General features: G+C 44.1%; 1 protein-coding gene across 1 annotated transcript in view; it reads right to left on the reverse strand.

Moving 5' to 3' along the window:
- Positions 1 to 11,329: 11,329 nt before the first annotated feature.
- The window catches only part of TXNDC16 (thioredoxin domain containing 16), a 1,725,832-nt gene continuing 1,722,473 nt past the window's right edge, over positions 11,330 to 14,688 (reverse strand). The window contains exon 18 of the mRNA XM_044073553.1: positions 11,330 to 13,662. Coding sequence (XP_043929488.1) covers positions 13,367 to 13,662 — 296 coding nt within the window. The 3' untranslated portion in view covers positions 11,330 to 13,366. The remainder of the gene's footprint in view (positions 13,663 to 14,688) is intronic.

The following is a 14,688-nucleotide window of genomic DNA, read 5'->3' on the forward strand; positions in this document are numbered from 1 at the left end:
AATTTTATCACCCACTCAGCATGGTTTCAGACCAGGATACAGAACCACTACCACCCTCCTATCCTTCCTTGATACAGTTAACCAGGCACGGGATTCTGGTAAAATAATTGCTTCACTTTTCCTTGACCTCTCCAAAGCTTTTGATACCATTTCCCATACTATCCTCCTCTCTAAATTATCCACCCTCCACATTTTTCCCCTACCCTACAATGGTTCAACAGCTATCTCTCCAATAGGCAGCAATCCACAAAATGGCAAAAATTTTACTCTCCTTTCCTCAATACTTCCACAGGGGTACGCCAAGGCTCCATAACTGGTCCTCCCTTATTTAGCATCTTTATTAACAACTTTCACACAACTCTCTCACAATGCTGTATGCTTATGACTCTACAATAATATGCACTGCAAATTCCAGCTCTGAACTCCAGCAAATTACCCAGAATGCCCTCACCTCTGCTGAATCTTGGATGCTTAACAATCATCTTGCCCTAAATCCCCAAAAAAACTAAACTAGTAATTTTTACTCCGAGGAAAACCACTCCATTTGATAAAAAAATTAGAAGTTATGTACTCACCATAACGTTCCATCTGAGTAGGTGTATTCATTTGTCTGCAACCTGTGGGTTATGGATCCGACATCGGATCCGAACCGGCATGGTTTACCAGCTATGGATCCAAGCTCTCAGCTCCTCCCCTCACCCATAATGCCCTGCTCTCCCTACATGACCTCAGATCGAGTTTGCCAACAGCATAAACACCCTGAAAAGGGTAACACAACATATGCAGGAAACTGAAAGGCCAGGGGGATAGGAGGGCGGGATGGTTGCAGACAAATGAATACACCTACTCAGATGGAACGTTATGGTGAGTACATAACTTCTAAATCTGAAGTAGGAGATTCATTTGTCTGCAACCTGTGGGACAGAGTCCCCAGCTACCTGAATCTTGGGCGGCCATCATGGAAGGATATTCCGGAGCACCGCGGAGCCAAAGGATGCTCTACCTCTAGATGCAAGATCCAACTTGTAGTGGGAAATAAAAGTATGAGATGAAGCCCACGTGGCTGCTGCACAAATATCATCTAGAGGAATCCTAGCCTTAAAGGTGGCCGAGGTAGAGACTGACCGGGTTGAATGGGCATGTACACCCTCCGGTGCGGGCCTTCCCGAAGCTTGATAAGCTAGTAAGATACATTGTGAAATCCAGCGAGATAATGAGACTTTGGAAATTGGCTTGCCCAAATTAAATTTAGCAAAGGAAATGAACAACTGGTCGGATTGCCTATGACCAGCAGTCCTGTTTAGATAAAATCTAAGTTGCCTGTGAACGTCTAAGGAGTGAAGCTTGTACTCACCCTTGTTTTGATATTTGGGGAAGAAAACAGGGAGGTTAATGGATTGATTAATGTTTGCTTCAGAAGCTACCTTAGGAAGAAAGGACGGGTTGGTCCTGAGGAAAACACGGTCCGGATGAAAGACCAAGTACGGAGGTTTAGCTGATAATGCTTGAAGCTCTGAGACTCTCTTGGCCGAAGTAATGGCTACTAAGAAGGCAGTCTTGAAAGATAAGAATTTCAGATCTACAGTAGCCGCAGGTTCGAAGGGGGGAGCGGTCAAGGCCTGAAGAACTAAGGAAAGGTCCCAAGGAGGAACCGCTTGCTTTATAGGGGGCCTGAGAAGAAAGGTACCTTTAAGGAAAATCTTACACAATTTGGCAGACATCAGTGGACTAGAGTCATGACCAATGTGATAATGAGAAATTGCTGCAAGTTGTACTTTGACCGTGGAACTGCTGGCACCATCATTAAAAAGAGTGGTTAAGAAGTCAAGCACCAAAGGGAGAGGAACTGTGAAGGGGTTTAGGCCTTGCCGTTCCGCCCACAAAGAGAACCGCTTCCACTTGCTACGGTAGACTTTCCTAGTGGATGGCTTGTGAGCTGCCACCAGGATGGCCTTAACAGGGGACGAAATACCAGGAGTCCTGATCAGGAGTGGAACTGGAGCAGCCAAGCAGTCAGCTTGAGGTTGCCCAGGTTCGGAGGAGATAGATGGGATGGATGAGAAATCAGATCCGGAATGGGATCTAGAATCCAAGGAGGATTCACTGAGTGAGACCTTAGGAAGGGGAACCAGATCTGTCGAGGCCAAAAGGGAGCAATGAGGATCATTCTGCACCCCAACCGAGAGGCTTTCTGAAGAACTTGGAGCATCAGAGGCAAAGGGGGATAAGCATAAAGAAGACCGGGCGGGTGGCCAAGCATGCACCAGAGCGTCTCTTGGAGAACCTCCGGGAGGAGGTATCATGGCGAAAAAACTGTCGCATTTGGTATTTGAGGGAGACGCAAAAAGATCGCAACAAGGAGTTCCCCACTGTGCGAAGATGCGTTCCGCTACCTGAGTATTGAGAGACCACTCGTAGGGGGTGAGAATGGTGCGACTGAGTTTGTCCGCCAGGATGTTGGACCGACCCGGAATATGCGTTGCTATGAGAAAGCGGTTGGTGGAGATTGCCCATTCCCACACTCTCATGGCTTCTCGACAAAGGGGGTAAGACCTGGTTCCTCCCTGTTTGTTGATATACCAGACAACAGACATGTTGTCCGATTGAATCGCAATTGTTCCCAAGGGAAGAAAGGCCTGAAGTGCTAGCAACGCTAAGAGCACTGCTCTCATCTCTAGGACATTGATATGCAGCAAGGTCTCTGAATCGTCCACGTGCCTTGGACCGTCCGGCCTGCAAAATGCCCCCACCCGAGGCGGGAGGCATCCGTGGTCACCGTGGCGAGAGGGGAGAGGCACAAAGGCGGCCTCCGTGGAGATCTGGAGAGTGTAGCCACCACAGGAGGGACCGCCTGCACGCTTTGCTGATCGCAATGGGATGATGCATAGGAAGAGCAAGATACGACCACTGAACCATGAGCGTCCACTGAAGGATACGCATATTGAACCTGGCGAGAGGAAGAAGCGCAATCGCTGCAGCCATGGACCCTAGGGCCCTCAGGACCAACTCCACCGGAACTGAATTTGAGTGGAGAATGGCCCGCACCTGGAGCTGTAGGCTTTGCACTCTGTCCGCTGTGAGGAAGGCTCTCAGTCTCCTCGTGTCTAACCTGGCACCTATAAAATCTATGAGCTGAGTGGGTGCTAGGTTGGATTTTTTTGTGTTTATCGTGATGCCCAGGCGTGGAGCAAGATGGAGAAAGGAGTCTCGCGCCAAGAGAAGTAGATGCCTTGTTGGGGCGGTGAGAAGCCAGTCATCCAGGTAAGGAAAGACCTGCACCCCCTGAAGCCTCAGGTGGGCCGCAACCACTGCTAATACTTTGGTGAACACCCTGGGGGCTGTGGTGAGACCAAAGGGAAGGACCCGGAATTGGTAGTGACTGGCTCCCAGCCGGAAGCGGAGAAACCTCCTGGGCGCCTGTCCATTAGTATGTGGTAGTACGCATCCTTGAGGTCTATGGAGCACATCCAGTGATTTTCTCCCAGAAGGGGGAGAATAGACTGCAACGTGACCATTCGGAACTTCTCCTTGGGAACTGCCAGGTTCAAGAGTGAAAGGTCTAAAATTGGTCTTAGATCCCCGTCTTTTGGCACTAAAAGAACCTGGAGTAGAACCCTGATCCGATCTGGTCTGGGGACGGGCTGGATGGCTCTTTTTAGCAGATGGCCAATTTCTGCCAGCGGCCTCCCACTGACCGGGTGGAATGTCGGGAGGGACTTCAATTTTGCAAGTGAAGAAAGGGATACGGTATCCTCTGGATATAATCTGGAGAACCCAGCGGTCTGATGTTATGGACTCCCATGCCGCTAGGTGCTCAACGTCCCGACTGCCTCCAGAGTGGAGCAGCTGGGCAACCCTCAGGGCTGCTGCATGGCCGTTCAGAGAAGGGTTCTCTGGACCCGAAGTTCCTAGGAGCCCCTCTGCCCCTAGGGCGGCGTCCTCCCTGTCCTCCTCTGCCACGGAAGGACTGGTTGTCCGGAGCAGGCTGGGATTGCTGCGACTTCCGGAACCACATCTTCTTCTGACCCTTTTGGTTCCTAGAATAGGGCCTCTGGGGTGCAGAGAAGCGGATTCGATGGCAGACAGCGTCTTCCCGTCCTTCTCACTCTGGGTCAAAGTGTCGAACAGTTTTGCCAAAGAGGGCAGAACCATCGAAGGCGTTCGCAAATGACACCTTGAAGGGCTCTGAGAAATGCAATGACGGAGCCAGGCCTGGCGTCTAGTAACTAGGCCTGCCCTGCGGCTCTAGCGGCACCTTCCGTAGCATGGGACAGTAGCCGCATAGAGGTATTAGTGACGGACCTGAGAGTGGCCATGCGGGTGGAGTGCAGCACTTTGTCCTCCTCCGACATGGACTCTGGGGATGCAGCGTATTCTTTTATAAGATCGCGCTGCATCCTAATCACGTGTGCCAGATAGTTCAGCGCCCTCACAGAGAAGGTCGCTGAACTAAACATCCGCTTCCCCAAGCGGTCCATCATCCGAGACTCCTTGCTCGGGGGATGGACTGAGGGACTCCCCTGAGCAAGTTCCCTCTTGGTGGCCACCGCCGTCAACATGGCATCTACCGGAGGCCCCTTACTCCAATGGGCACGGTCAGCCGGGGGACTGAGAATACGGTCGGGCCTTTTTGGGATTGGCTCCACGGTGTCCGGTTCCTTCCACGCCCTGGTGGTAATGAGGTCCACCAGGGGGTCGGCAGGAGGGGACACCCAAGAGGTAGATGGGCCCGCTTCAAATGCCTCCAAGAACACGGACTCGTCCGAGGAAGACTTGGGGGCAGACCACCCCCCCCTTATGCGGAGCATTTCCATGATGTCTCCAAATGAGACATCCTCGGGGGGGTGATCTTGGGGAGCCTTCCCCTTCCTCCAAATCCATGTCTTCTGTGAGAGACTCGGGGAAGTCAATGTGCCTCCTTTTGCACGTATGTTTGCGGGGAACATCCTCCGGGGGGCTGTCAGAGGACTCCTCGCAAACAGTGACCTGTTCCAGGGGAACAGCTTGGGGCAAAGAAGCGGGCTGTCCCAAGGGCCGAATGGTGGAAGCCTGACCCAGTGCAGATGGAGCGCGGGACGGAGCCAAAGCAAGTGCCGGGGGTCCGGAGACCCTCAACAGGGCCCTCTCCACTACATCAAAAGCCGAAGGGGAGCCGACCTCGACTAAAGGATCCGACAATGGCTCCCCTCGGATCCGGGAGTGGATCGGAGCGGCGCCGGCACTCGGATCCGAAGGGACAGTCGCTCCGACACAGCGGTGCCGAAGGAGCACTGATCCCCGGATCCGGCTCGGATCCAGGCTCCGAGGTCGGATCCGGCACTCAAGGGCAGGGTCAGATCCGATGTACCGTACTATCGGCGCCGACCCACCCGGCTCGAAGCTGCTCGGCTCCAACTGCTCGAACCCGGGTAGCGGGTCGGAGAAGGAGCAATTGGCTTGAAAAAAGGTCGAGCTCCCCAGAGGGGAGGCAAGAGCACTCCCATCTGCATCTGGGCCTGGATGAACCTTCTCATCATCCGGTCCAGATCAGCGTCTGACAGGCTATAGGTTGATCTCGACGAGGCTACCGAGGTAGGCCTTGAGTGCTTCCTGGATAGCCTCGACGGAGATCGGGTCTCCTCCTCCTCAGGTCCCGGTGAAAAACACACAGGAGACCAGAGCCGAGGAGGGGGAGAGCCAGCAGACAAGGAGGCCGGAGGAGAAGCCTGCTTGGCTGGCGGGGCCGAAACAGAGGTCTCGGCCCGCCGCTTATGGTGCTTCTCCCTCCGGTCCTTCTTTCTAGCTTCCCTCTCCTCCGAACCACTACAGGGAGGTTGAGTCCCAGGAGGAGGAGGGGGAGCTGGAGAGGAGACAACCGTAGAAACGGTTACCCCCGAAGGAGCAGAGGCCGGAGCCGAGTCCGGTGGCAAAAGACCCGCCAAGACAAGCTTGGACCTCCGCTCCTTCAATGCCCTGGGGTTGAACCCTGCACAAATGGAACATCCAGAAGTGAGGTGTTCAACCCCAAGGCATCTAACGCACCGAGTGTGGCCATCAGCCGGAAAGCTTATGGCCACACTCGGAGCACTTAGAAAACACTGCTTTGGGTTGTTCAGACATCCCAAAGTACACAAAAAAGGTTACTTAAACTAGGGTAAAAGCAAAAGTAACTAAAGCACACACAGGCCCAAACACACACTACGCTACCAGCGAGGGAAAAGTAAAAATAAATTTAAAACACTAAAAAGTATAATCAAGTAATAGGGAAACCTAAACTTTCTCAAAACATTCACACAAAATTACAAATTTAAACACTGTAAACACTAGAAAACTGCACTTAGCTGAAGAGCTTAGGAACACAAATCTGGTCACCAGCGCGGCAAACAAGATCTGAGGTCATGTAGGGAAAGCAGGGCATTATGGGTGAGGGGAGGAGCTGAGAGCTTGGATCCATAGCTGGTAAACCATGCCAGTTCGGATCCGATGTCGGATCCATAACCTACAGATTGCAGACAAATGAATCTCCTACTTCAGATCTCTTCATTATACAAGCCCAAGTCAGTACCACTATAGAAGTTGTCCCACACACTAAATTACTAGGCGTTATTATAGATGACAACCTTAACTTTGACCTACACATAAACAATAACATCAAAAAAACACACCAAAAGCTTGGTATGCTCTACAGGCACCAACACTTTCTTAGCCTCTCTACTAGACAAACCCTTGCAACTACCTTTTTATTACACTCTCTCCTTTATGGTGCCCCTCTCTTCACTAATATCCAAAATTTTACAAAATCCAAACTTGCTATGTGTTACAACACATTAGCAAAATTTGCCACCAAGGCCAAATTCTCATACCACCACTGTAAGTCACTGAAACAATTAGGGTGGCTGAAACTCCCCCCACCATCTCTCATTCACCCAATTAACTACTGTGCACAAAATAATCTACAGACCCAAAGACTGTCCTGCTATCTCAACTCTACTTGCCAAATACCATCCCAACAGGCATCTAAGATTTGAAAATCATCTACTTCTAAAAGTAGATAAGCCCACCTTACCTGCTGATCAACTCCTCTATCCCTTCACCGTCGCCAAACTATGGAACTCACTTCCACCTTCTATAAGAAAGACAGGCAGCACCACCAACTTCAAACAAATACTGAAAAATCATCTCAACTCTTCCTGGCTATGTTCCTGCTCTATAACCTAACCTCTTTGCTCTCCTTATATGATTACTATACTCCTATGTCTTTTGCTACCAGTGACTGATGATACTTTCGCCATATTTATTTTTATCTTCACTTGTTGATATTGGTACAGTAATACTGATTAATATAGCTATGTTTATACCACTCTGACTGAATTCACTGAGCTCTGCTTTAATGTTTATTTTCTGTATATATTACTGTAATCAAACAAACTGGATTCCTGTTTTTATGTATATATTCTGTATATGTTACTATATTTACTATCTGTAACAGTGTTTCTACTTCTGTACTAAGTAATGTTTATATTTTTCTGTATCTCGTTGGAGCTTTTCTCCCTGGGCCTCCACTGAAAATGGGCTATTTTAGGCCCAGTGGACTTTCCCGGTAAACAAATGCAATAAAATAAAATAAATATTTGGCCTTTTTACCAACACTGTTGGAAAAATATGGAACAAGCTTCTGATGTCTCTCATCTCTCTCATCTACATCTCTCTACAAAAAATACCTCACAGAACTTATGAAAAATCATTGGCTCTGTCCCTGCTGTAAACCTGACTGAACCTCACTTTTCCATCTCTTCTTGCCTTATGCCCTCCTTATGGGCTCTGTCCCCTCTCTTCCTTCAATCCTAGAAGTTAACTTTATTCCTGCCCTCATTTGTTCTCTACCTTCATCTCATGTTCCCCTACTTTGACTAACAAATGGCAGCATGAGAACCTCAAGAGTACCTGTACCTCCTTAAATCTAAAAACCCATGCAAAGACTCTAAACTACTTTTCCTCTTCTTAGACAAACATTTTATTTAATTTTAACCCATACACTATTAAATTATCTTATATAGTAGAACTTTAGTAACATTTAAGTATTCTATATAGTAATTTTGCTATGTTTGGAGCTTATCTACATACGAAAGCTATTAGTGTAAGTAGTGCATTTTTATTTTGTAATTTCTATTTTTGTAATTTTATTTTGTAATTTCTATTTTATAATTTTTTATGTTTGGAGCTTATCTCCCTGGGCCCCTACTGAAAATGGACATGTATCCAGCTAGACTAGCCCAGTCAACAAATGTAAAATAAAAATAAATAAATAAATAAATAAAATAAATAAAAATGTAAACACACCAAAATAAAAATACAAGGAGGTTAAGAAGAAACCTCAATGGGGCACTTATATGAAACATGGCTGGGTAACCACTGCAGAAGGAGCATTCAGACCAATGTTCAGTGATGGCATTTGGAAAAGTTCTGAGATATGTACATTCATACTTCACCTTTACAACCTGCGCCTTGTACGGGGAACATGCATTTGACATATGACATCTATAAATTCCAGAGGCTTTGGTTTACTGGCCGTATGTAGGGCTACACTTGGCAGGAGATCCCTTTTGTAAAGAATACTGCAACAGTAATGTGGAAGGATGTCTGATAATGGGATCCAGACCAGAAAACCTTAAGAAATGCCTGAAGACTGAATAGTGATGTGATAAGCATATTTTTAAATCTAGTGTTACCAGGAAAGTTGAATGAGGAAGAAGAGATAAATGGTTGTGAAATGACATCATTTTGAATTTAGGCACTATCCTAAACAGGTTTAGGAAAGAAAGATACAAAAACTGGTCTCCATGCATTTTCTTTCTTTGGCACTAAAAACATCCTTGAATAAAAAAAGTTTCCTCACCTGGTAAGAAAGAACTGCTTCTATCACACCATGGGGCAGCATGTGTCAAAGGGCAGTTGAAAATAAAAGCGTCTGGTCTGGTGGATGATGGATTGCCCTCTGGAAAGGAGGGATTTCCTTTTACTGCAATATGTAATGTTGATGACTGATCTTCAGACCCCATTTGTCTGAAACTATCTATTGCCACAGAGAAAAGTGGAGATGCAGACTTTCTAGAACGGAAATGGGGCTGCCATGGTGGGGTTGGGGGGGGGGGTCCCTTGCATGATCATTGACATGTTGGACTGTCATTGGCTTTGGGAGGTTTCAGAATTATTTTTGGAGCCCCCTTGCCATGTCTTTATTTATTTTTAAATATCTGTTTACCTGCATTTTCTTCACACTTTTTTTTTGAAAAACCTGGATGGAGGGTTACAGAATCCCTCAGGAAATCTGGAAAAGGAGAGATGAAAATTCTTAGAGATTCCCTATATCAGCTTACCTCTTTCATCGCATTTTCAGATGACATCTGCAGCAGAGGGGCCAAAAATTAAACCTCTACCCAAAGCAGAATTTAAAACTTCATTTTTATCATCTAGTAAATTCTCACAACACAGCCAGTCAAATCTCTTCAAAACAGTACCAATGGCAATAGCCCTGGAAGTACTGTCAACTGAGTAATACAAACACTGTAAACAATGAGTACAGAAGTAAATGCATTATTTAAAACATACTTTTCTTCACAAGAAGAAACTGCAAACAAAACATTCCTCATAATTTCACAGTTAGTCAGAATAAAGTTTAATATATGAGCCTCACAATTCAAAATTCTGAAAAGTCAAAACTGCAGAAACATACGTGTTTTTCTACTATACTTATCAATAATCCTCTTGTCCTTATCAGGAAGAGCAGGAGTAGAATTAAATGTTGGCAGCAGTAGGATTAATGAAAGCTACAGCTACTGGGTCAGGTTTGGGAAAAGAGTATAAAAACCTTAGAAGACTGATGGACTTTACACATCCTATATGCCTTTTTAGGGGCAGATGGATGACTATCAATTATACTGCAGGCAGTAACACAAACACACACACACACCCTGCAAAGCTGAGAGAACTGGAGGAATGGGTGAAGTCTTTGGAACTTGCTTCAATTATAGCTTATACTACTTTATGAGGGACTGAGAAGTCTTAATATTCTAACAATGGCACAATCTGGAAATAGCTTCAGAGAAAGAGAAACCCCACAGGGAGAATCAGAAACTTGAGCTCTCCTCTGAGTAGGAATCAGAAATCTGATGAGAAAACCCTGTTTCTGTCCCTTCGTTTTTTTGTCTAGATTCAGTATCTTAAATCTCTTCACGAAAAAAGTTATCCCTCTTTCATTAATCAGAAACTAATAAGAAAGGTCAATAGCCCAAAATAAACCCTCAGTCAGATCCAGTAAACTACTCCTATCTAAAGAAATATGAGGAGTAGATACATGTTTAGTTTTCTGTTTCCTTTTGACAAGAAAGATGGGGCCAACATTGTTATTAATGTCAGCAGCAACTTCCAATAGTGGTTCTTTCTTGCCTAGTGAGAGCACCCCACAGCTGCAAAGGATGTGGCTGATCCCCCATCCATTGTGGCTGCAGGTGTTACACAAGAGGGATCTACGGTAAAAGATGAGTGGTCTGAGGTATAATTAACGACCACAGTTGAGTCACCCACCTGTGGATGAGTAGAATTGCTAGGCTGCTGTGTGGGAATGGCCGTTTGCTTAACTTTTTCTTTTTGTGGCTAGAAGAAGGACAGACTGTGGGACTGACCGTCTGTTCCTTGGATGAGCCGAAAAAGGTGCCTGTTTCCCAGAGAAAACAAACTTAAAAGTCTTTGAAATTCACTTTTTTCATATAAAACACAACACAGTAAAAAGCAATTTAAAATACTTTGCAGTCACCAAAAAGTAAAATAAACACAATTCCTCCACAGAAAAAATAGTTTTCAATTACCTGATACAACTTTTAAACTACCAGAAAAAAGAGCACTCTTGTTAAAAGTACAATACAGTCTCATGACAATTTATTACAGCGCACACACTTCTAGCTTTACTCAACAAACATTTTTTAAATGGATGTTTTTTCCCCCCACAGGGAACTGATCTGCCCAGAAAATATCATCACAAGCCGACTTTTGATCCTCGAGATTAAACCACACCAACCGTGGGTAAATCTTTATATACCACACTGACGTCTTCGGTTACTGCTATAATATTTCATCCTAAATTCATGGTTGGCCAAGCCCAGGATGACTCATTGTATAACAATAAGGTGATAGATTTTTATTGCTCTTTTAATGCATATGTTTAATTCTTCTCTAAACAATGGATTTTTATCCAGGCTTTGGAAAGAACAATCCAAAACAAACCTGTTAGCAGCTGAAGGTGTTCCGTGAAAAAAAGACAATGCAGTGAATAAGTCACGAACGAACCACCATGGACATAGAAAAGACTCTTAAAATCCTTTATTAAAATGAACCCTCGATAAAAAGCAAATGTCTGTACCAAAATCCTTGTGGAAAAATGCATAAAGACACAAAAAGGTGCCCCTTTCAGGATGGATAAGTGCTTTCGGGATTTCCCTTCCTTAGATCCAGTTGCAACTGAAAAAAGTGTTCCATTTACGGAAGGCTTGACCAATGAAGACATTCACACATACTGACACCTTTTTTAACCCTTCTGAAGAAAGAGGACTGGCATTCACTCTATTAGAGCAGTGTTTACTTTTTTGATAAACTTTGACTAGATGTGTTACAAAAGTTTGAGTTTTTTTCTTAAACAATGTTTACATGTTTATTACCTAAATAAAATGCTTAGGTAACAAGAAAACATAAATTCACATACTACAAAAACAATAAACGATAGCTGCTATCACATGACTTTCAGTCATCTTCACAATCCCTTCAATGTGAAACTTCTGATACTAAGCTTTACGGCATCAAGACTTTTTATTTAGGTTGGGTACGATCGACTTGCTACAAGTATGTCTATTCTGGGGAACATAGCAGTATGCAGCACTGATTAATGCCATGGCCTATATCTGACACCTTAACTTAAGTACTTAAGTGCAGAATATGGCATCACAGCTGATCACTGGGTAATTTGTGCACTGTTCATATTAAGCTAGTGTTGGAAGCACAGTGCTGACTTCCCTTTTTTGTTTAATCATAGTCAGGTTGCTGGCAGTTAATGTTCTAAATGAGCAAAGGGTTGGCTAAATTAAACTTCTGCTTTGTGGTCACGTGATCAATTGTGGCCACGTGACCCATTTCTTGTTCTTCAATACTAAAGAGATCCCAACGATTTTAGTACTAAACTTTCAGGGCGCAGTCAATCTTTGTTGACCTCACCCCAAGAAGTTCTCTGTCTCACTGGGTAACAATCTCCCACTTAACTTAGGTTTCCTTCTTGTACATAATCGGGGTACCAGGATATCCATCAGGCTTACTAATCCAGGACATTGGTCCTAATTGGTCAAATGAGAAGTAATTTTTTCAGAAGACACTTGTGACCAACACATGGTAATTTAACAAGAGAAATATGGACAATTTAGATTACAAGGATTTATCACTGCATATAGGTCCATAAGTAAGTACTAGGCTAGCTGCCCTTGCCACCATTTTAAGCCTAACCAGTTTTGTTTTTTGTGCTCAACATAACCTATCCAATTTGGTTATATATTCGCCTTACATATTCCAAGCTCAATAATCATATATCACCCCTAACAAGAATAAATGGGATAATACCATTGATAATTTGAGGAGACCCATGCATGGGATAAAGCATTTAGCAGCTGCCTCTGTTCATTAGTAGTACAAGGGGCAGTCCTGGGGTAAATGTTGTTTTCCATCCACAGATTTAAGTTGCACTTGAAAATGGTCAGGGATGAACTTTGTTTTATTTGGCTGGGGAGTCTGTTCCACAATAGTGTTATCTTCTGCAGAACATGCCTGTCCCTCCAAACCATTCTGTTGATGTAAAAGAGGTTTAGATCCCTAGACCAAGTACTTCCAATGCCATATGACTTGCTAATGTGTAGTAAATCGATGAGCAATGAGTAAGAGGATGCCTTGTATATCAGCCACAGGTCACCTCTTAGCAGTCTGTAGTACACAGAGTAGAGTAATAACAACTTTGAGTAGGTCCATGTAGCACATGTTGGGTAGGCCTTGTATCCTTTCAGTAAGGTATCACTGTGGCAATCCAGTTTTTGCATGTGTCTGGCACATGTATGACATACGACTGTCATTAAAAAAGTTATAGTGACTCAGCTGTAATGCTATACCATATAGTGGCTTTCACTCAATATTATTAACAACTGTTCAATAACAACAAAATAAATATATACCAAGTAGTACTTGGCTTTATTAGTGAGACAGGGATCTCTGTAGAATGTCACTAACAATTTGTAGGACCAGCAAGGTGTTTTACAGGAATTGCTCTGAACCTGTTATACGAACGTTTGTAAAGCATAAATCATAATTCCATATGGCTTTTACGATGTTTCGCTCTGCTTGCCAACCTACAATCTATGCCTTTTAAATCACTTTTCATTACATAAGGCTCTTCTGTGTCTTCATCAATGTTCTCCTTAACACTCTTTCTTAAAGGCCGATGTTCAGGTCCATCTTCTTTCTCTTCCTTTGGATGCTTATGCATTCTGAGCTGGTTAGGAATTTGCTGAGCAGCAAATGTGGGATCTGCTTCGTCCATCATGCTTAAAAAGTCATAAGCAGGCAGAGGCGGTTTCCATGCTTCAGAGGGCAAAGTAGCTGAAAACATGTAAACAGAATTAGTGTACCTCATTAACAAGACTGGGAATTATTTCACAGTTCCATAATTTTCACTTATCTAAGTAGCGTACCTCAAAAAGTATTAAGCAATAAGCTACAATATGGTGGTCTGTTCAAAGCAAGCCACAGTGTAGCCCTGAGGACAAAATAAAAGATTTTACGACCAAACTAAAAGGTAAGTCAACCTATGTCACACCTCAGGGCAGATTTTCAAAATCAGCAACCCAAATGATTTCTAATATCAGCAGAAAAACTATGCTTAACTAAAAAATACAAAATATGCTTTTTCGCATGTCAGCAGGAAAGAATTAAATCTGATTTGCTTAACAATAACTTATGTAGCTGGCGTTTATTTAGGTTTACTATCAAAATGTTGAATGCACAGTTGTATCTGCACTTCGTCGAACCATGTACATGAAATCCAACCTGCCGACAGGTCATACTACCAAAATAAAACCGAACAGTGACATTTCTGGCAGCTCCACACCAGAAAACAAGTGCTAACATGGGTCAAAAACGGGGCATAATTATCCTGTTCAAAATGTCGGTGTTCAAGTTTTGCAGTAGTCAGAGTCTGGCATTCGTGGAAGTGGTTCAATGTTGGAATACTCAAAATATTGATAGTAAACCATTTATTTAGCACATTTACTAGGTATGTACATGCTTGGAAGGAAAGGGTAGAGTCTAGATGTCTCGTAATTTTTATGTTCTTTTATTAAAACATTTTTAATGAGTATGTTAAAACATAACACACAAAAAGCAATAATATCAAGAAGGGCATCAATCTGTAATAAGGGTCTATTTGCTTTGTCTTGATTAACCCAAAAACTGAAGTGGTCCAAAGATTACTTTCAGCCCAGCCACAACACGTCAAAAGGCAGCAGCTTTTCAAAACAGCATTCACAAACTTAGGTTACCTCCTGAGTCACATTTCAAACCACCATTTACAATCAAGATCACACTATCATCAATACTTAACAGTATAACTACTTTTTACATGACTGC

Source organism: Protopterus annectens, chromosome 6.part0 (genome assembly GCF_019279795.1).
Source record: "Protopterus annectens isolate FY-2018-M chromosome 6.part0, PAN1.0, whole genome shotgun sequence".
Taxonomy (NCBI): domain Eukaryota; kingdom Metazoa; phylum Chordata; order Ceratodontiformes; family Protopteridae; genus Protopterus; species Protopterus annectens.